General features: G+C 40.0%; 3 protein-coding genes across 4 annotated transcripts in view; 1 reads left to right on the top strand and 2 right to left on the bottom strand.

Annotated features, from left to right (window-relative positions):
* Nucleotides 1-4,491, top strand: part of lzts2 (leucine zipper tumor suppressor 2) — a 28,410-nt gene extending 23,919 nt beyond the window's left edge. For both annotated transcript variants that reach the window (XM_023341295.1, XM_005794828.3), the window contains 2 exons: nt 339-485; nt 1,545-4,491. In XM_023341295.1, the coding sequence (XP_023197063.1) occupies nt 339-485; nt 1,545-2,252 (855 nt within the window). In that variant the 3' untranslated portion in view covers nt 2,253-4,491. The remainder of the gene's footprint in view (nt 1-338; nt 486-1,544) is intronic.
* A 92-nt stretch (nt 4,492-4,583) lies between these two features.
* Nucleotides 4,584-17,232, bottom strand: pdzd7 (PDZ domain containing 7). The gene is made up of 16 exons (XM_023341222.1): nt 17,070-17,232; nt 16,295-16,432; nt 16,039-16,213; nt 15,773-15,949; nt 15,266-15,413; nt 14,179-14,239; nt 13,329-13,506; nt 12,179-12,405; nt 11,591-11,752; nt 10,974-11,089; nt 10,485-10,576; nt 10,080-10,171; nt 8,620-8,691; nt 7,385-7,990; nt 6,511-6,611; nt 4,584-5,122 (listed from the first exon to the last, which is right to left on the bottom strand). Exons 1-16 carry the CDS (start codon nt 17,230-17,232, stop codon nt 4,979-4,981), a joined length of 2,652 nt encoding a protein of 883 aa, XP_023196990.1. The 3' UTR covers nt 4,584-4,978.
* Nucleotides 17,233-19,494: 2,262 nt separating this feature from the next.
* LOC102233033 (redox-regulatory protein FAM213A-like) lies at nt 19,495-21,442 on the bottom strand. Its single transcript, XM_014469063.2, has 5 exons — nt 21,150-21,442; nt 20,907-20,998; nt 20,267-20,407; nt 19,894-20,058; nt 19,495-19,815 (listed from the first exon to the last, which is right to left on the bottom strand). Exons 1-5 carry the CDS (start codon nt 21,298-21,300, stop codon nt 19,726-19,728), a joined length of 639 nt encoding a protein of 212 aa, XP_014324549.1. The 5' UTR covers nt 21,301-21,442; the 3' UTR covers nt 19,495-19,725.
* Between the last annotated feature and the right edge of the window lie 79 nt (nt 21,443-21,521).

A 21,521-nucleotide genomic window follows, 5' to 3' on the forward strand; every position in this document is an offset into this window, starting at 1 on the left:
CTTCAAATCATCCCAAATGTTAGTGTCTCTGTCTATAAAAACACAGTATTAAAAAGAAGCCCTGGAGAAGTACAGGAAGGATTGAATGTGGACTGAATGTCTGCAGTGCAGAGTATCTACTTTGAGAAACCAAAACAGATAAATACAAATGTTTTGACTATAAACATTGATGTTAGCTATAAAAAGTAAAACTTTAGCATCCTAATAGGATGACAAAGGTGAGGTTTAAAAGTGGGAGACTGTACGATTAAACTACTAAAATCCCCCTAAACGAACTCTTTAATATTGTATCTTTCTTTCCAAAATATAAACTCAAAAGTGTATTTTATGCTATTTAGGTTTATCAGCTCCAGCAGGAGAAGAAGAAGCTGCAGGAGGACTTTGCTCAACTCTTAAAGGAGAGGGAGCAGCTGGAGGAGCGCTGCACCTCCTATGAACACGAGAAGATCCAGCTGGGGCCTCGGCTGGAGGAGACCAAGTGGGAGGTGAGCAGATGAGGCTCATTAAAGCATGTCGGTATGCAACCGCATGGTGAGCTCAATAAACATGATGAAGAAATGGAGATGAAGAGTGGATTTCCGGGCACACGTCACTCTTTTATAGGGCGCTCCCTTCAGATTTATTGCCATTCTGGGTGAAGGTGCATCGAAAACCTGAAAATAAATTTGTTATTGCAGCTGCAGCATCATCTAAGTTAAAAATAGCAGGCTAATTGAGCAGGGTAAAAATCAGTAATTGCGTATTAAAGAAGTAACTAATTCTACAATTATTGACACCCCTAATCATTTCCATCAAATGAATGCAACTAAGCTGTTTTTATTCAAAGCACCAATGATCACTTTTGTTTTCTTTTGATTGTATTAAAGCTGAAAATGTCTTCACATTTCACACCAGGCCTGTTTGATCAAACTCTAGTTTGTTTGCTTAGAGAGTCTGGTTTGTTTGGGGAGGTGTGAATGTGCAGCTGACCTTTGCAAAACTCTAGCTTGTCTAAAAACCTCGGTCTCTGTTCGGTTGAAACTGCCAAGCAGATCAAATACCGCTCCAAAAGTGGGAAGCAGACTGTAACTCTAGGCATTTTGGGTAAATACAACAAAAACTGACATGTTTGAGCACTAAAGGGAGAAATGGCTTGTGGTCTTTTACCACAGACAAAAAAGAAATCCTACAACCTCGATAACTTGATGCCACTCCATGTTTGTTTACAATTTGTGAATGATTAAGTTGCGCCCATGTCTTCCTCTGAGGTTTTTGTGTCACTTCCTTTGGTGCAGCACCAGCACAGGTGGGAGGAAGGCAAAACAGGTTTTTCAATTAGTCAGACTGTCCAGTGCAGTGTGAAAGCGAACTGCACTGGCTAACTGCCATGTAACAAATGTTGGAATTTTGGTCCCCAATTGAAGTCTACTGGACTGCTGGGTGTGAAAACACCCTAAATTGTTAGTTTTCATCTGACCGTTTAATGAAAAATATCTCTAACTCCTGAGATACTGAGGTTTTCTTTAAACAAGATTGCACAAGATTACTGTATTTTCGTCTCTCAGGTATGTCAGAAGTCGGGGGAGATCTCCCTGCTGAAGCAGCAGCTGAAGGAGGTGCAGAGTGAGTTGGCTCAGCGCGTGGGCGAGATCGTCTCTCTGCGAGGTCAGCTCAGAGAGACTCGTGGCGAGCTCACCAACACTCAGGTGCTGCTTCAGGAGGCCCATGGCACGACGCGCACACGGACCATGGAGCTGGAGGTGTGCGAGAACGAGCTTCAACGTCGAAAGAGCGAGGCGGAACTACTCAGAGAAAAGGTGGGGCGCTTGGAAGGAGAGCTTTCTCACCTCAAGGACACCCTGGCCAATCAGGGGCCAGGAAACAGACAATGTCAGGTGTTCCAGGAAGCCGAGGAGCACCTGCTCGCCTACGAAAGCGACGAGGCGAAGGCCCAGCGGCAGAGCAGCGCTGAGGCGCTGCAGGGCATGAAGACGCAGATGGAAGGGTTGAAATCGGATTTGGCCTTCGAACGCAAGAAGGTCGAACAGCAAGCAGGAGGTTTTGAGGAGGAGAGGCGGATATGGCAGGAGGAGAAGGACAAAGTGATCCGCTACCAAAAACAGCTGCAGGAGAACTATGTGCAGATGTATCGCAGGAACAGAGAGCTGGAGCAGCTCCTGCAGGAGCTCAGCCTGGAACTGGAGAGCAGAGAGGAGGACGAGGGCAGCGGCAACGAGATCAATTTTGATGAGATTGCTGCAACAGAAATCTGATCCTCATGGATGTCCTTTTTTATTTTATTTGCACTACATTTAACGCCCCACCTCCCTTCCCCTGTAGCAATATCTTGTGTTCTTTATGTGACTAACAACCAGACAAGTGTCTCCACACTTCAGCTGTGACTACTGTCGCTCTTGAGAGTTGTTGACCCTTAAATGTCATTAACCACACTAACTCTCTGCTCCTACTATAGAAGCTGCCATTGCACTGATGAGTCGGCCGAGTCCTGGTGATATTTCACACCTTTAGGAGTTTGTGAGTAACTTTGGTCAACGTTCACCACCATCCTCCTCCTGTCCTGGTTCTGACCGCAGTATCCCTGCTGGGTTTATCGTTACACTCCCACTCTGTCCACAGTTTCACTGATACAGTCGATGTGTCAACCACAGATTCATTGTGTCATGGTAAGATTTAGGTGTTAATGTCTTTGAGAAACTGGATGATGGCAGAGTTCAGATCATTTTTGCTTTTACTTAAACTACATCATGGACAGCCATAAATCCCCTAAAAGAGTCTATACTATCCCTGTAGCAACAAATTAGTATTGAGGTTCTGAACTATATTATGAAACAAAACCTACAGTAAGTGATATTGACACCTTCCATTAAAGACGCACTGGCTTCCCTTTTCCACCTTTACATACCAACTTAAAAATAATCTCAACCACAGATTACCCAGTTACCTCTGGGTAATGGTCAAAAGTTCTTTTGGCTTTTTCGCAGCATAAATTACACTGTTCTAAATAAGACCTCTGCTTTACAGTAGACGAGCCTGGCAGCAAGTTTCAATGCATGTTCCTGTTTAATCTCCCTATTTACCGTTGTGGCCTCGAGATATGCAGCTGTCAGCGTGAGTTTAATCTGTTCAGGCTTGTTTTGATCTTTAGAGCCAATATGCAAGCTAAGCTAAAATGCTTCCTGATGAGAAAATATGAGTGAATACCAGTTAAGATAAAGAGTCAAGCAGAAATTATAGTGGACATCATACATCATCAGATGCAGTGCTTTGCAAAAGTGTTCACTCTTCCATATTTTACCATGTCATCACCACAGACATCATTGGACTTCATTGGGATTTTGTGTGAATGACGAACATAAAGATGGAAAAGGATGCATAGATTTCAAAATTCCCTTTAGTTGCAGCTGCAAATCCTTTTGGGGTCTATTTACTACCTTTGCACATAGTGACTTAAACTTTTGCCTATTTTTTATTTTTTTATAAAGTAACCCAAGCATAGTCAGATTGGTTGGAGAGCTTCCATTTTAAAGTCTTGCTATAGGCTCCCAGCTAGTTTTAGGTATTGAGATTGTGTATTCTGGGTGATGTGTGGCATTTGTGCTCCACCATGAATGGCACTTGGCTTGTAGACCAAACTCAGATTGAACAGCATTCATCAACTAAGGCGATATCTGAAGGCAATTTGTTGCGCTGGATTATTTTTAGGGGTATCAGAGTAAAGCTGTCCGTAAATAATTGTGTAAAACATGTTTAAAACCATGTGTCATATGCCTTCCACTTATGCACAACATTGTGCTCGTCTACCACCAAAAATCCTAATAAAATGGATAAAAGTTTGTGGTTGAAACGTGACAAAATGTGAAAAAGTTGTAGAGGTGTCAAGTCTTCAGTAAAGCACGGGATAAAATGTAAGCAGAGTTCAGTAAATCTTCTGCTTGGCAATGCGAAGGGTTCATTGTTCTCTAGCAAGAGTAAAGAGAAGCATGTTACAGCACTAAGCCACATTAGTGATAGCCTCAGCTTTTAATCAGGAAAAAGTTGTCATTTCCTCTTTTTGCTGTGACGTATTAGATTTGTTTATTACATCCCTGAAGCGGAGAGTTCTTGCACTGAAGAATGTATTTGGACTACTTGCCTCCACGGATCTTTAACATTTTAGTTCCAATAAACCAGAAACCCAAATGTTTTTTTTTATTTTATCAGATCTTCTGCAAATAGGGTTTATATATTGTCTTTTTGCTCCCACAGGCATCTATCTGCCTGTCCCCATAAATAAAAACATAACCACTGTGAATAGACCAAAGCAATGTCCAACATGTCTATTTTCCTCCAACAGATGCAAAGCTTGGTTTAACCGTGTGTGAATTTTTTTGTTCGTTTCCTCACTACAAATTTTATAACCTTCAATATTTGTATGAAGACATTAAATGTATATTTTCATGCTGTACATTTCTTGAACAAAACCAATGTGGTTTTAATTAAAATGTGATTTAAAATCAAGTTTCCAGTGTTTAATGTTTTTTTATTCAGATTCTGCATGTTTAAAAGTTTTGACAGGGAAACCATCTCCAGCCTGGTGTGTAGGATCTACTTTGGTTGACATTTAAAGTTTTTCTGTAACATTTGATTTTGTTTAAATGGCTCATATCTGCCCTCTGCAGGTTGAAAAAGGCATAAACTGTCATAAAAGTTTAAAAGGCACTCAAATGACTTTACTGTACAAATACAGATATGTTCTTCACCACTTTTCAAAATGACTCTTTGAATGGATGAATGTAGCTGCAAAATCAGAACAAAACTTTTTACAATGGTTTTTTCATAATCCTTAATTCCTATGATCATCCAGGTTGTTTGTTTTATCATACGCAGCATGTTGCTCTCTTTGAAATTAATGGTGAAATGACATACCTGACCTCTGTTCCTACAGCTCTGCAAGTCAGTGTTTCTTTAATTCTCACTAATTAAGCTCAAACTTGTCTTTTTAGAGGTTTTTGTGAACTTTGACCACAAACACCATGGGGTCTTTGGCCTTGTTGCTGAAGGCTTTGCGGATGATGTCAACGGCATGCTGGTGGGTCACTCCTTGGAGGGAAACTCCATCCACAGACACCAACTCCATTCCAGCCTGGAACAAAGTGAGTTTCTCCAGGTCAGTCAGTCATGCAAACGGTATGCTGTATTTGGGTAAGTGAGATCTACCTGCCTGGCACAAAAAACCCCCCCAAAAATATGCCACATTCAGTGTTTATTAGAAACCGCTGATCTACTAGGATTTTCACATGCAAATCTCTCTGGTTCATAGAAAATAGTCAAAAAAAATCCAGTGAGCAGCAGTTGTTTGGATAAAAGTACCTCGTTATCAGAGGAGAATAAGCAGGCTGGTATGAGATGATAGCAAGGCAACCCTTGCCAAATTATACTCAAAATGCTTGGAATGTAATCTCTAGATGCACAGAATGTCAAGTTATGAAGCAGGTGACCTAGCAGTAGATCACAACAGATGCTGCTCCTGTCGAGAACAGGAACCCGAGCCTACAATTTACAGACTGAAAAAACATTGCCTAGTCTGATCAGATTGTAGGGCCAGAATGTGGTAGAACTCGCATCAAAGCACGACTCCATCTGACCCTGTATTAATCATTCAGGCTGGTGAAGATAAAATGGTGTGGAGGATATTTTCTTAGAACACTTTGGGCCCCTCAGTACCAATCAACTGTCATGTAAGCATCCCAGCATAAATGAGGTACATCCAGGTATTATTGCTGACTGTGTGCATCCCTTTATAGTCAACTTTATAGTTGTAATAAGGATAAAACGCCTTATTACAAAGCTCTAATAGTCTGGTTTCTTCATGTCTCAACCCAATAGATAACTTTTAGAATGTGATGAAAAGAGATCAGGCACATCTGCATCAACTGCTCGATTTATTTTGCATCCCTCATTACAAGACTACTTGGTGACTACTCATTAACTTAGCAACCAGTGAAGCGTTCACAAGCCATGAGATAACTGGCAAAAGCAGATTTGGGAAGAAAAAAAAAATTTGAGTGCATCAGTACTTATGTTTGTATTCTGCCGCAAAGTACTGAAACTATAAACAATATGATCAAGGGGACAGGACCTCCATCCATTCATTTTCTAACACCCTTGTCCCTAGTGTGGTCAGGAGGTGCTGGTGTCTATCTCCAGCTAACGTTCCGGGCGAGAGGCGGGGTACACCCTGGACAGGTTGCCAGTCTGTTGCAGGGCAACATAGAGACATACACTCTCACCTAGGGAGAATTTAGAGAAACCAATTAACTTGACAGTCAAGGTTTTGGACTGTGGGAGGAAGCCGGAGTACCTGGAGAGAACCCACGCATGCACAGGGAGAACATGCAAACTCCATGCAGAAAGACCCCGGGTCGGGAATCGAACCCAGGACCTTCTTGTTGCAAGGCAACAGTGCTACCAATTGCGCCACTGTGCAGCCCGTGACAGGATCTGACGATCCTAAAATTCTTGTCTCTTTACCTTAAGCACCTCGCACATGGAGGCGGCTCCTCCAGGAAAGATCTTCTCGATCTTCACGGTTGGCTGTACCTTTGACTCGATCCCACCAGAAATGCTGATGCCTGTAGGAGTTAGTGGCTGTAGTGATGTGTTTTTACAGCAACTGATTTAAATAGGAAAACAAAAGCTCAACGCTTAGCTCACTGACAGGCATGCAAACACCATATGATAGCGTTGCTTCATAATGTGTGTACACAGGTGCACACATTGTGTGATAAATTAGAAGGTAGTTTATTTCATTAATTAAAATGCAAAAGATGAAACCTATAATGTAGATTTGCTAAATGCAGAGCAAGCTCTTAAATGCGACAATTATGGCTCGTAGTTAATTTAAAAACCCAAGTTTAGTTTCTAAGAAAATTTTAATTTTCATGCATACCTCACTTACATTTTCCACAAAATATTGCTAAAGCTTATTAATGGAAAGCTGAAATAAAAACACAATAAAACCAACAATGCAGACGAGCCAAAGGCCGCTGTTAAAACTACATGGGCTTTCTGAACATCTCAGCTGACCCACAGGCTGATCACCTCCATGCTATGTTGTGTTAATGCAGTAATTCATGCAAAAGTCATTTTCAATAATATTTCAGTGCATGGATATAATTTTTAGCTGGCTGTATAATTTTTTTTTTTAGTTTTATGTAATAAAAACTGACTTTTTGGGTTTTCATTAGATATGAAACATAATAATGAATGACTGTGGAATATTCCAAGTTATTGAGATACACTTTTACGTTTCCTCATTAGTAGGAATATAGCAATTATAAAAAGCTGAACGAGAAGAAAATACTCCCATAAAAGCTTTGACTGAGACAGAATGAAAGTTATTTACCCAGAGACTGTTTGGTCTTGGAGATGCTGACTGTCTTCAGTCGATGCTCCTGTTCAGGCTCAGTACCGTTGAGCCTGTTCTCTGAGGAAGTCCGATGACCGTTCATCTGTCGCTCCTGACTCGTACCAAACACCTGCGACAGCAAGGGTCGGCTCCTACGGTTCGCACTTTGCACGGTGAACGCACCGTTCTTACTCCTATCTGCACTTCTCTCCCTCCTGCCTTGAGAGTGGCTGTTCCTGAAGAAAGTCCTTCCCCTCTCAGAGTTTGTCTCCACTTTATCTGAAGATGAGCGCAGAGAAGCCTCATCAAAGTGGACGGAGCGAACGGTGCCAATGTCTGTACGGAGAGGAGGTGGGGAGTCACTGCTGTGGGCCAGCAGCCAGTTGGGAAGCAAGGGACCAGCAGAGCGGGACCTGATGTTTCTGGACTCTGGCTTATATCCGTCCACAGGTATGTCCAGAAGAGCTGAGAAAGAACTAGAGGTCTTCGTTCTCCCCCTGGATCCCTGAGAGCCAGTCAGGCTGAGCTTCTCCAGCTCCTCCAGCAGGTGGCTCTCTTTTTCCACCTCCTCAGCACTGTGGAGCTCAAAGCCACCCCTATAATCTGGAGAGAGCATGAAAATGTTAGTTTCACAGATTAGTAAGAGCAACAACTAAGTTGTAACAAGAAAAAAAATATGAATGAGACAAAGTACAATACAAACAAGCAAAAATTGATCATACTGAATTAGCATGAGTGCATATTTCTAATATGTTCATTTTTCTGCCATCATGTCAAAAGCTAGCATCTTTAAACCTAGGATCTTAGAGTGAAAAACATGTATTGCTGGTGATACTGGATAATGATGAGTGTGTGAGATAAAACTTCTGTGCGTAAAAGAGTTTTCTTAAAAAAAACAAGAGAAAAAAAACAACGTGTAAAGACTTGAAAACCCAACAGATCTGATATTCAAGTATGTAGAAAAATGTTGCAATAGGTACAAATACTTACCAAACATCCCAAAATGTAATTATTTCATATGAATATTTCAATATGAAGTAGCTTTAAAAAAATAACATGGAAGAAACAGAAGGACTTTAAGGCCTCTTGAGAGTAAATAAAAAGCAAGAGATTGAAACCAGATGTTTCTTAGAGAACACCACAACTGGCAACAATGTATTTATTTATTTATTTATTCATAAAAGAAAGAAGCAAAGAAAGAGACAAACAAATATCAAGGTACAGGTACTGACCTGGGATGGGTGTGATGAGGCGCCGTTTGGGGGCTCGACCAGAAATGGGGGAGCGTAGAGGAGGAGTTCGGACTACAATGCAGAGAAAAGAAGAGATCTTTGAAAAGTTGTTGATCAAGGCTATTCTAAATAAAAAATACATGATCGTGCCTTTCTTCATAATGAAAATAACAGACTTATTGTAGCTCTGGCTATATGTTTAGGGTCATTGTCACACGTAGTCTCAAATCATTTGCAGCATTTCCTAGCTTCCTTCCAGGGTTTTCCTGATTTCAGCTAAATAAATCAATTTTGATTAGCTTTCCCCATCTCTGCTGAACAGATGCAACCCCAAAGAGTTATGCTGCCATCACCATGTTTTATGGTCAGGATGGTGTGGGCAGGGCGGCGGGCAGTGTTTTGAGTCATGTATGTCAAAAAGTTCAATCGACGGCCCGTCTGACCGGAGAACCTTCCTCTTCAAGTTTAAATGTCTCCTTCATGACCTTTAGAAAGCTGGAAACAGGACTTACCTCATCCTTCTTTCAATAATCACTTTCCTGAAGTCAAGTCCTTATAAACACCAGATTTGTGAATGCATGACTAACAGTTGTCCTGTTACCAGACTCACTCCCCCACTTGAGCCTATGGATCTCTGGCTCTTCCAGAGTATTCATGGACTTCCTTGCTGCTTCTCCAAATAGTGGAGTTTTTACCCAGCCAGTCAGTTTAGGTGGACGGCCATAACTTGGTAGGCTTGTTTTTGCCATAATCTACTTTTGGATGATGGATTGAACAGATGGTCCAAGATTGGGGTATTGCTTTTGAACTAGAACTGCATAGCATAGTCTATAGTCATCGCATTATCTGTATTTCCAATAATACAAACATATTTGCCAGTTGGATCAAATTTATAATAATTTTGTTACTGTTGACAAACACTTGAACTCAAAGTGGTAAAAATTGTCATTACAATATTGTGATTAACCCACGTTTTTTCTATTTTTCTTCTCTTCACTTCTCATCAGCACAATTTTATTTTTGTGTGGCTATAAGTACAATACAACTCTTTATAAACATCTTAATAATTTCACCCTTAGCCTGTCTGCTGAGGTATTTGGTCTTTATAATGTTGTTTGTTCACTGATGTTCTCTAAAAAGGATTTGACTCTTTCAGAGAATGGTAGGATTTACACTGGTATATATGAGGAAATTCAAGGGATATGAATACTTTTGCAAGACACTGTATACCTCAAAAAATAAGGCCGTATTTGGACTAATTCATTATTTAAATTAGTCTTATAAGAAACTAAAAAAATGGGATGGGATGGGATTTTGTTACTACATGATTGTGATCATTTTGAAACAGATATTGGTATAAAAGAAACTGAAGTGAACTAAAACATCTGAACAGCTCTGCAGTTCAGATGCAGAACTGAACTGAACTGAACCAATTACTTTTGGTAATTTAAAATACACACCTGACCGATATTTGAGGAGATCGTAGGCTTCAGCTTCAACAGCGGTCACCATGTTGTTGAAAACACTCAGATCAGATGGCGAAAGCACAAGTCTGAACACCAAAATGGGAAAAACAATGTGTCACTTCCTGTAATGGGCTACATCATCTTTAAATTTTGTGTAAGATACACATCAAGATTGTCAAGAAAGTCCCCAATTTACATAATTTCTCTTGCCAGATTTATTCACTTGTATCATAGGAGAATTTAAGTTTATAGACTTAAGCATAAATAAATCTTCATTGATATTTTATTTCAGAGTTTTCTGAGCAAATAAATCTCATATACTTAGAAATAAATTGGTTGAAGTATGTGATAATCACAAGGCTGCCAGGGCTAAAAATGCCCTCAATTCCTCTTCCGTACCTGACTTCCCTCAGAAGCAGCAGCTTTTCAGGTCTGTCCAGCACAACCAGCAGGTGGCGTATCAAGTTCTCCACTGACCTCTCTGTTGTATACTGGGTGAACGAAATCTGACATTTAGTTTAGTTTTTTTTTTTTTGCAATACCAGTGAGGTATTTAGTTTGAATTGGTAAGTAAGACTATCATCAATAAGCTGTAGTATTTAAGGATAAAATTTATTATTCAGTTCAAAAAGACTCAGATTTATAACAAACAGGTTTATATATTTTAAGCATTTCTGAAGATTGTGGCAAAACTTCAAAGAAGTCCCTCCAATACAGAGCCTCTGAAAATTTGAATATTACATCAGTGTTATGGCCTCGACAGGGATGATAAACTACAAAAGAGAGAAGCAGGCTGTACGCAGAGTGATATGTTAACTAGCTATACCATTACTTGCAACAGCAGCTAATTGCCTTCATGCCATATTTCTGTTTCAGTGCCTCTCACACCATTCGGCATGCCGTCATCACAGCAGCCACCTCCTCCTCCGTCAGCAGCCTTCGCGCCATGTCCTCCACCACGCCAAGCATCTCTGAGTTTGGCATCACACTGACATTTCGTCCCTCTAAAATGCAGCACAGTAAAATTTGACATTAAGTCCTAACTTGAGACATTAGCAGAATATAAGACAGAAAATATTCAGGGTTTTTTTTTTCCATGACAAAGAAAAATAAAGTGCAACATGATGTAGTTCCTGACTGACTATGAAATTTGTGATCAATGCTGTCTTTGATATGGGCCACATGGCTAGTTCCCAGAGCTCTCCAGAGCAACATTAGAAAAGGTAGACATAAAATATTCCTTATCTTTGTTTGTCTGCATTAAATATGTTTTTTATTGCTTTTATTAATATGCAGTCAATGGATGTTTGGCACCCTCTATTCAGGGAGGTACATTTATATGCTTTTATGTACTGCATTTTATTCTGCCCCAAAAGTTTAATGATTTCATGCATTATTATTATTTATGTTATAGAGTGTGACCTTGCAACATCTTTCAAGGGAGAGCCAGAGGTGAAGTTTTCTTGTTTAAATAAAAAGATATAAATACATGGAAGATGAGCTACCTTTGTTTTCTCTGAATGGTGATTTGGAGCGCCCACCTGAGGCGTCTCTCTTGCGCCCTCCTTTGAACAGCAGGTTAACAAAGGTCTTTGAGCGCTGCAGAGTGCTTTTCTCCTCTGCTTGCTTCTCTTTCTGCTTCTTCTTGTCTTTCTTCTGATTGATCTCTGTATTGGAGCACAAACAGAAATTTTGTTACAGTGCCTTAAAGTCTTTCCACATTTGTCGAGTTAAAATACACAAAACTTTGGTGTATTTCAGAATAATATGTGACAGATAATTTTATAAAGTGTAGTCTTTGATGATAGTCATAGTTCTAGTGTTGACTCAGTGGAAATGAGTGGAAATACTGTACACACCACACTTAAGATTTTCAATTGTAAAAAACCTTGCATCATTTTTATTCCATTCCAAAACTATGCACTACTTTGTGTTGGCTGACTGCATGAAATACCAATGAGATACATTAAAGTTCATGGTTGTAAAGTGACAAAAGATGACAAATCCTGAGGGTTACAAATACTTTTTGTAAATTTCTGTAAGTCCTACATCTGTGTAGGAACTTTTTAACCTTTGTTTTAATGCAGACCGACCTGCTACAGTGACTTGGCTCTGTGACCTGCTGATTGGTCGACTTGGTCTGCTGAGCGCCAGCAGCACAGCTGTTTTGGGAGACTCCTTCCACCTCCTGCTCTCCTCTCCACGGATCGCCGTGTCTTTGAGCAGTGTGGTTGGTCCCAGGCTGCGGGTGGTGTCCGTTTCCATTCTCTGAGCGGAAAAATCTGTCTGGATGGCGGAGTCTGTTAGTTCAGACTCAGACCTAGGCATAAAGAAATACATAGTTCAGTTATTTTTGTCTTGTTCCCTGGTAGACTCTACAAATAAAAGTATTTTCCTTCTTTTCCTTTTCTTAGAATTTTTCCTTTTTCTTTTATTTTAGTTTGTCTATAAACTACTTTAAATTACTTTATAAATAAATGCTGCTGTGGAAACAAACTTCCCTAAAAGGAAACAAGTAAACATTTTCAAATACATTTTAAAACACTCTAAGACTCAGTTTAATACTAATTACTACCAATTTGAGACTCTTTGTCTCAAATTGTTTTAAATACTTTCAGTTACTAATATTGCTAATTACATTTATGGACATGACATGTACCCTCCTTTTCGTTGAGTATAGCTCCCTACTAGTTTCTCAAAGCAAAACTAATACAAACTGGGCCATATCCATTAGCATCTCTTATTTTATTAAGCTCTATGCCTTTAGAAGTCATGCGAAATCAAAACGACTTCCATTTTTGTCAGTGAAAACCTTTGGCCACTTAAAGACAGTAGAAATAAATAATATCTGACAGGTGACATTCATTAATGTTCTCCACTGTCACCAGAGTCCATAAAGGTCTTCCACAAGGGTCTGTGTTGAGTCCAGTTTTATTTGTTTACATGCTCCTGCTCAGGAAAATTAAAACTCCACTGGTATGCTAATTGAACTTTAAACAAACTTATCTAGGTGATATAAAACCCTAGAAGACCAACGATGCTTTACTCTCTAATTGTGATGAACCTGAAGCGAGTTGATAAGAGTGACTTTTAAGTAGAGCTATCAGAGTGAAATGCAGGCCACACATCTTAGATTTTTATGTAAAATGTCAAAGTTGATAATAGCTAAGAGCAAGAGGAATGTTTGCAATTTTTAAAAGAAAAGTTTGGCTATCATATTAAAATAAAGTAGGCAAGTCTGACCTCAAGTCCTCTGTAGAGATGCAAACGTCCACCATATCTGAACCGAACGGCAAGCTGTGCGGAAACATGACTTGAGACAGGCCACTCAGGGAGCTGACCGGGGTCCCAGATGACAGAGAGGAGGTTGAAGAGTTGGAGTCTGAAGCCTGGGAGGAAGATGGCTGAGTACCATTGGCCACTGAAGGAAAAAAAATCCAATTTATGTGACTTAGCATACAATTTTGTTCAAACTATTTATGTGTTATTATTTAATTATTATACCACATCCTTGTTGTAATAACTTTTATTTCCACACACTCAAATGCACTGGGGACACATTCTTTTCCAAATCACAACACAAAGGTAAAGGTTTTGCACTGCACAAGACAGAAATCTGAATTTGTCCATAAACATTTACTGTGTAACATGATAAACGTTTGAAAATGTTGCTTTTCTTTGAATAACTGGAATCTTTCCCATTGAGCTAAAGCCCAGACGTCAGGCTGACCACTACGCCTGCTTTATTTTGTTGGTTGAAATTGCTCATCTGCTGGTGTGTTGGAGGTCAGTGACTTGTTGAAATTGCATTACAATGACTTCTTCATGTACATTTCAGGAGTTGGGCTTGTCTGATTTTAAGCTTTGCCATTTAAATTGTTGATTCAAATACATCTGCAGCATGTGTTGCTGTCGGGGTCTGCTGGTTTTCTATTACTCTACTAAACCTACTGGTGAATAATTTGCTACGTAGAAAAATAACTACCAAAACAGTGAGATATTGTTTTAGTGAGTGCTAATACTTTGAATACAGGTATACAAATGTATGTTAGACAAGACAAAAAGAAAATACAAAAAAATAAAAAATACCTACATTTATTCAACCACCTGTATTCTGCCACCATTTCTTTATAAGCAGGGTACCTCCCTGCTTCCTGTGGAGATATCAATGTAAAAAATCAGACAAAACCACAAAAATAATATATTTTTTTCCCCTAGCTTTCTAGTAATCTCTGATAGCTGGGTTGCTCTCTAATTCCACAGAGATAGCTTCCACAGACCAAAGCAACAAAAGTTACACAAAACACAGGCCAAGCTTTTATTAGCACCTGATCCTGGCTGCTTGGTGAATAATGCACGGGGCCAGGCTTTTTTTTTGTTCACAGAGCGAAACCCAACCTCCAACGAGCAAAGTGAGGGAGGAATATTGTGACTGCATGCCAGCTGTCAACCTTGGCCCACAAAACAGGCCCGAACGACCACACTGGAGAGGCGAAGCATGTTTGTTCGTGTGCGAATTAAAGAGGAGAGGCAGGCAGTAGGTCAGAAAGTTAATGCATACAGGTCAGTTAGGCGTGGAGGCAACGAAAGAGCCAGGGTGCTTTCCAATAATGAAGACTCAGGGTGGAATACAATCCAACCTCTTCAGCTTAACAGCAATTGTCCCTGAAGAGTACATGTATTTTTCTTTACATCGTTCCTCTTTAATATCAAATGTTTAGCTCGTTTTGTTAAGGTCTGAGGATTTTTCATGTGATCAACCAATGATTGGCTGAACATGATTTGTGTAAACTTTCCTTTAAGTCTATTTAAGCTTTCTGTAGAGAACTGTTCGACAGTGATGGCATAGTGAACATTTATTGCAAGATCTCTCCTTCTCTCTCTGTTCTTCTCAAACTACTAATGAATAAAGGCCAGTAGCAGCCCTGAGAATTACTGTCATCTTAAAATTATAAGCCATGTATTTTGTAAAGATAATAGCTCATGCAGACCACTATGGTATCACTACCCTTTTTGATGTTTCCACATTTTGTCACAATACAACTACAACATTTGTAGTGTTCTATTGGGAATACATGTAAAAAACCTACACAAAGTATTGCATATATGAGCGAGATATATCTCAGCATCAGGTTAAAGTAAGGTAGAAATAATAACTTCAAAGAAAGACAAATTATTACCTTCATAGTGAGCATGATGTGTGTGTGGCTCTTCAGCACCTCCACAGCACTGCTGTGGCTGATGTCCTGAAAGCTCACACCATTGGCAGCCAGAATCTGGTCTCCAATCTTAATCCCATTCTGCTCGGCCAAACCGCCTGGATCCAGTCTGAGACATTATGATAGTGAGAACCAAAAACATGAAAAAAAAATATATATTTGTCTCAACTGTCAGGGTGCATTGACATACTTTCTGATAACATTTTACTTGGAATTGAAATTGAATTTTCATCTACTAAAAACCATAATCCCCAAATTAAACAAACCCCCAGAAATTAATCTGCATATGTTAACAAATGTTAACATATGCAAATTAAATGTAATTTAATGATTACAATGTTTTAAATGATATTCTGATTTATTGAGATGCAATTTCATGTTGCATAAAACGATGTACTATCATAGGTTTGTGTATAAAGAGGGATGTATGAGCCTTTATCCTTCCTATGTAGTAAATGTTGAACCTACTTGGAGACGTAGATGCCGAGACCAAACTCCTTTCCCCCTCGTATGTTAAAGCCGAGACAGTAGTCGTCAGAGGTGGTATAAAGGTGGACGATCCTCTGCAGAGCGCTGTCAGAACTGGCTTCTGAAGGTGTCCGCCCGCTCTCCTCCACCACCATCCGCCTGTGGACCAGGTCCACCCTAGAAGACGAGCATTGCACCCAAATGATTTAAAAAACAGAAGTAGGAAAAACAGAAAAGCATAAACTCACTTTAATAGTAAAATTCACCAGGTTGTCTTCTCCTTAGAATAGCGGATGCCGGGAACTTTCCCCACTCGCCTCACCACCATCCTTAACCTGTTGTTGCCCGTCAGCACCTTCACGGCGCTGCTCATGGTAATGCTCTCCAGGCTGACGCCATTCACCTCCACCAGCTTATCTCCGACCTGTAGGCCCGCCTCCTCTACAAGCAAAAACGGAAGATTAAGGCACATCAATAACAAAACACAACAGCAGCGGCCGTATTTATAAGACCACCACTCACGCGCCGTGCTGTCATCCTCCACCTTACTGACGAAAATACTGAGGCCGTGCTCCGAGCCGCCACGCACACTGAAGCCGAGCTTCCCGTCCACACTCTTATCCACTGTGACTGTGTGGAGGTCTTCACTATCATCTCCACCTAAAACACATCAGGAGGAATCTGAGATACAAAGGCAAAATCTGTAATCTTAGCTGATTTCGCTTGAATTAATGTGAACTTCCTACAAGGGATACCTAAAGAATAATCATTCATCTCAAAATGTAAAGAACACCATTACTGCAAAAAGAAATGAAGAATATTTCTGTGATAGAGTGGTCCAAAGTGTAGACCTAAGTCTGATTAAGGAAAGACTTGAAAATTGATGCTCTGCAAAGAAAAAGGAGCAGAAATTTCAGTCTTCACGTGTCCACAGTTGATGTAGACACACACTTAATTATTTATTTGAGAGAACTAAATATATTTTAAAATTTTTTATATGTAACAGGTTTTAGAAAAAAACTGTCCAAATTTTTGATTATAATGAGAAATAGAAAAGTTAGAGGGGCATAATTAAGTTTGCAGGGCACTAAATAAATGGAGACTTGGGACTTGAAAATATTTGTCATCAATTTTCAATTTATATTTAAAGCATTTTGATGAACATTTTAATACGATATACAAATATGGGGATTTTAGGTTTGAAGGTTAACAACAATTGTAGATGTTATACCAAAGCACATTATGAATCAGGCAGCACTGCGTTTATGGCTCACTGTGACTTGCAGCTGTTTCCTACCATCTACAGGAGAGTTGATGAGGATGACCCGACCCATAGGCGAGGAGGCTCGGATTCCACGGCGACGCTGTTCCTTCTTCCGTAAGAGGTCGCGTGTTGCCGTGTGCGAACCTTGTGTGGCTGGACCCTTTTCCCTGCGGGACGGATCTGATGAGGAAGCCATGGGGGCTGGATGGTTCTCCTTTCACACACACACTCCCCCAGCCAGTCAGCTCCAGGTGAACGAGTCTAAAGGGAATCAATTAGAGTAATTCAATTTAAAAAAGTGAGACTCATCTCTAGATTCCCTAAACTGATTCACTTCTGTTAATTTTGCTGATTAAATTCTGTTTCTGAGAACAGTAAAATGTTAGATAAGACAAACAAGGTATGTTGATATACTTCACAATATAGAAAGCTAATACTTGGTTGGGTGTACTTTTTCATGAATTACTAAATAAATAGAGGCACAATCACCCTGTGACTTTGCCGAGGTACTAACACACAATTACTTTAATAATTGTCTTAACTCATCCACATTGTTGGTTCTAGCGTCCCTAATCATCTTGGCAATGCTCTATAGATTCTTTATGTGATTCAGGTTAGGACAGCTTACTGGCCAATCAAGCACAATAACTCTAACATTGTCATTTCCATTCATCTGAAAAGAGGACTTAGAACCCATAAACAGTAGACCATTTACTGTATTTTTCCCTTTAGGCAAGATATTTCTGAATTTGTCTGTACATATACATATTGTACTTACTGTATATATAACGTGACACTTTTTGCCATTTGCCAATAATGTGAAAGCTGTGTCTATCACTGGTGATTTTGCTCATTTTATAACAGTTTTGTTTTTGCTCTAAACTTTCCGTTAACATGATTGAATACAGTGTTTTGAACAGCCAAATTCTTAATGGCAGTTTTTTGCTATTTTAAAGGCTGCTATTTTATGAATTACAATAACACTTCTGTATTAAAATCTATTTTTAAAATAGATTGGTATTCTACTTTACTTACTGCTAGACTTATTGTTCTTTATATGTAAACTACAATCATCACAGCAGGCAAGAATGTCAACTCTGGGTACCTAAACTATACAATACGAGCCTCACTTTTTGAATAACTTTAATTTTATACTAACACTTCAGTCTACTGAGATGCCTGTCCAGGTTTTTCTGTGATATTTCCCAATCTCCACTCACTCGTGTAGGTTGTTCTCTGACATATTTGACTCTTTGTCCCCCTGGAGTCACACTTCGGTCCATTCCGCTCCATGTTGCATCTCCCTCACCTGTCTGAATTTTCAAACAACAAAACAAACACATTTACCTCACACCCCATCAGTCCTGCTGTCCTCAAGCTTCCTCAGATCACAGCCCATTACAAAACTGAGTCTCAGAGGGTTTTAACTGCAGCAGGTGAGCTCAGAAATAGGATTTCATCGGGTGATCTAAGGCAGACTTGATCCCCTACAGCTAGGAAGTCACATGCTGTCTCCATGGTTATGTGTCACTAAACGTAAGAGTCTGTCCACACTTCGTCACTTTGGGGTTCCCTGGAGCTCTGGAGAGACTCCGGGACCCTGGACAGCGCAACTTCAAACTGCGGCTGCGCCAACGAAATTTAATCCATCATTGTAAAAATAGGTTATATTCCGTTTTCATGTTTTTTTTAAAAGCATCTCCTAGATATCGTGTAGACTACATGACTAAAAAAAAACTACTCGGTAAGTATGCAAAGTTCTGAGACGAAGACTATAACTTACCAAACATTTGCGTTTCGAGTGCAGAACGAAACCGATACAGGAAAAGTCTCTCCCGTTCTGTATTCATCCAATTTGATAAGCTAGATTAATAAAAACGTCCTTTAAATCATCCCACAGTGGTCGAGAAAAACAAAACTATCGCTTTTTTGTGCGAAACGCGTTATTCACCTCGAATTCACGAAACGCCACATCGAAGTGACCGTCACTGGCTGGATTATTAGCAAACAAAGATGTCTGATTGGATGACTGGCGTTGCGATTGACACTTCCTTACAAGTTTGTCTGCATTACATTGAAATACCAATTAAAAAAGGATTTCAAAAATGCTAATGTGCACAAGGTAAGCCCCATCCCGCACATTTATTACAGCTTATTTTTGAAAGTGATGCGAGGCTTAAACAATTAAGCCAGAAAAAGAACCTAAAATTACGCTTTACCTTTGGGGATGGAAACAAAACGTACAAAGAACAGAGCAAAGGATTCAGACTCTCACACTTCACCCAATCAGGTCAAGCACATTCCAGTCCAAAGGTTCTTCTGCTGTAAGACGTGCTGAAGATTCAATGTTTCTAATTATGAGATTTCAACACCAACAGTAATTATGGTATAGTAGCAACCTCAAAACAGGGGGACTTTTTATTTGAACACCTTTACACAAATTGAGACAAAACCAAACCAGAGGATGACAAGATGCTTTATTGTTCTGAAAGGTCAGTCTCTGGTCCCAGAGTTGCTCTGCAGTACAACATACACGGAACTTGGTGTTAAACATCAAGTCTGCTTGCTCTGTTGAGTTTAAAAACAGACCATCATGAACACACAAAGTTTCAAGAGCAGTCATACACAATGAATCCCCTCATGTCCCAGAGGCAAACCTTGACTCGCATATATAAAATTGTGCTTTGTTTTACTGTTGTATTTTTCTGACTGCTTGGAGGACATCTGAAATGTTGACTTTGTCCCCAAACTCCTTCTCTCGGTGCTCCAGTAATATTCCCTGCAGGAGAAAAAAAAAGTTTGACATTTCAAATCTATATCAAATTTTATGTCAATTCTTGATCAAATTAAGATTTACCTGCTGGCCTCGGCCAATGACAAACACCCCACCAAGGACAAAGCCTTCCCCTAAAACATTTCCAATGAAGCCCTTTCTGAAGGCCCGCACTCCACTCAACCAGACTCCTAAACGCATGAAAGCCAGAAGTCCCATCTTCCGCTCACGGGGCCCATAAAACCTCCTCTGCAAGCAAAATAGGATTCAGTCAGTCAGTCATGCAAACTTAAGATTTATTACAAACTCAATGAGCTCAGTGTTTATAGAACACACTGGTAAGAGAGTCTGGTCTGAAGGAGGGTTCCACTGATCATTTTTCTCTCCAAGGCAAGCTGGCCAAACAATGCGTCAGTTTATTCATTTAAAAAAAAAAAAGAAAATAAAAAGCCTCAACCTTTTCATCCAAGAAAATCTCCCCCTTGAAGTATGGTCTGAAGTTCTGAACCTCGGTTCCCACGTCCTCCTTCACCACAGCATACAGAGGGACCCCCAGCTTGTCCAGCTGGGGTTTCAGAGAGGACAGCTCTGCAGCCTCCTGTTGGAACAGTGAAGAGAAAATTTTAAAAATTAAAAAGTGGTTATACTTTAAAGCAGTTAGTGTCCCAGGATCTTTTAAATATATATTTTTTTAAAATCTTCAAAAATGTTTGAAGAAAATTAACATTTATAAAACGTTCTTAAATACTCTGATTATAGTTTGGAATAGGTTGCAAAAGCAGCCTAGAATTTCCCTTGGCTCAGTTTGGGGATCAGGGATTGAATTAATCTCCTTTTCCACAAGAGGAAAACAAACAATGGGAACAATGTTTAAGGATGCCCTGAATAAAATTTTAACTTTCTTGGCCAAGAACTTATTGCAGTGTATGACAAAACAGCGTCACCTAAACACACTGCACATACCGAGAAAATTTGTGGTTGAAAAGAAAGAAAAGGGGAGGCAGGAAGGGAGGAATAGTTAAAAAAAAATGGGCGTTGTGTGTCAGGGTGAACAGTTTGTGGATTATAGATGCTGCCTGGATAGATTGTAACATTACCTCTCTGCACAAAAATCACCCGGGTCGCCGCACTGCCATGACTACCGCTCCCGACTTTTCCCAAAGCTTTTTGGCCTTGAACGTCTTTATGTCTGAGGAAAGAAGAGGTTGAAGGGCTTGACTTGAGCAAGAGATTAAAAGTCATGCGGTCCAGCAGCACAATGGTTTCTTTCAATAGTTCATTAAAGTTAAGAGATGAAACTTTTTAAGTTTGTTTACGTTTAATACGCAGTTCAGACCTACCTCCGTTCAGGGTTTTAAGCTCAGCTTCCTGCAAGAACATCAGAGTGGCTTTCAGGGGTGGAGTGAGAAAGAAGTCCGTGAAAAAGTTCAAGACTCCCGTGACGAGGCCACCCACGGTGGCCACTGTGTCTCCAATAAGTCCCATAGCCATTTTCCTGTTTCCCCCTCACTGCATTTACTCCACTTTAAACGGACCACGACTGGGAGCGCATTTAAAGTACAGCTCGATTTGATCCTCCACACTGCAGCCCAAAGCCAGCCCCCTTTCTGTTGGACCCAGAAACCGATCAGTGTCAGATTAGTTGCAGCTGCGTTCCGATGTAACGATCCACAGGAGTACTGCGCATCCGGAAAAAAAAGATGAAGGAAAAA

The sequence above is a fragment of the Xiphophorus maculatus genome, chromosome 10 (assembly GCF_002775205.1).
Source record: "Xiphophorus maculatus strain JP 163 A chromosome 10, X_maculatus-5.0-male, whole genome shotgun sequence".
Taxonomy (NCBI): Eukaryota; Metazoa; Chordata; class Actinopteri; order Cyprinodontiformes; family Poeciliidae; genus Xiphophorus; species Xiphophorus maculatus.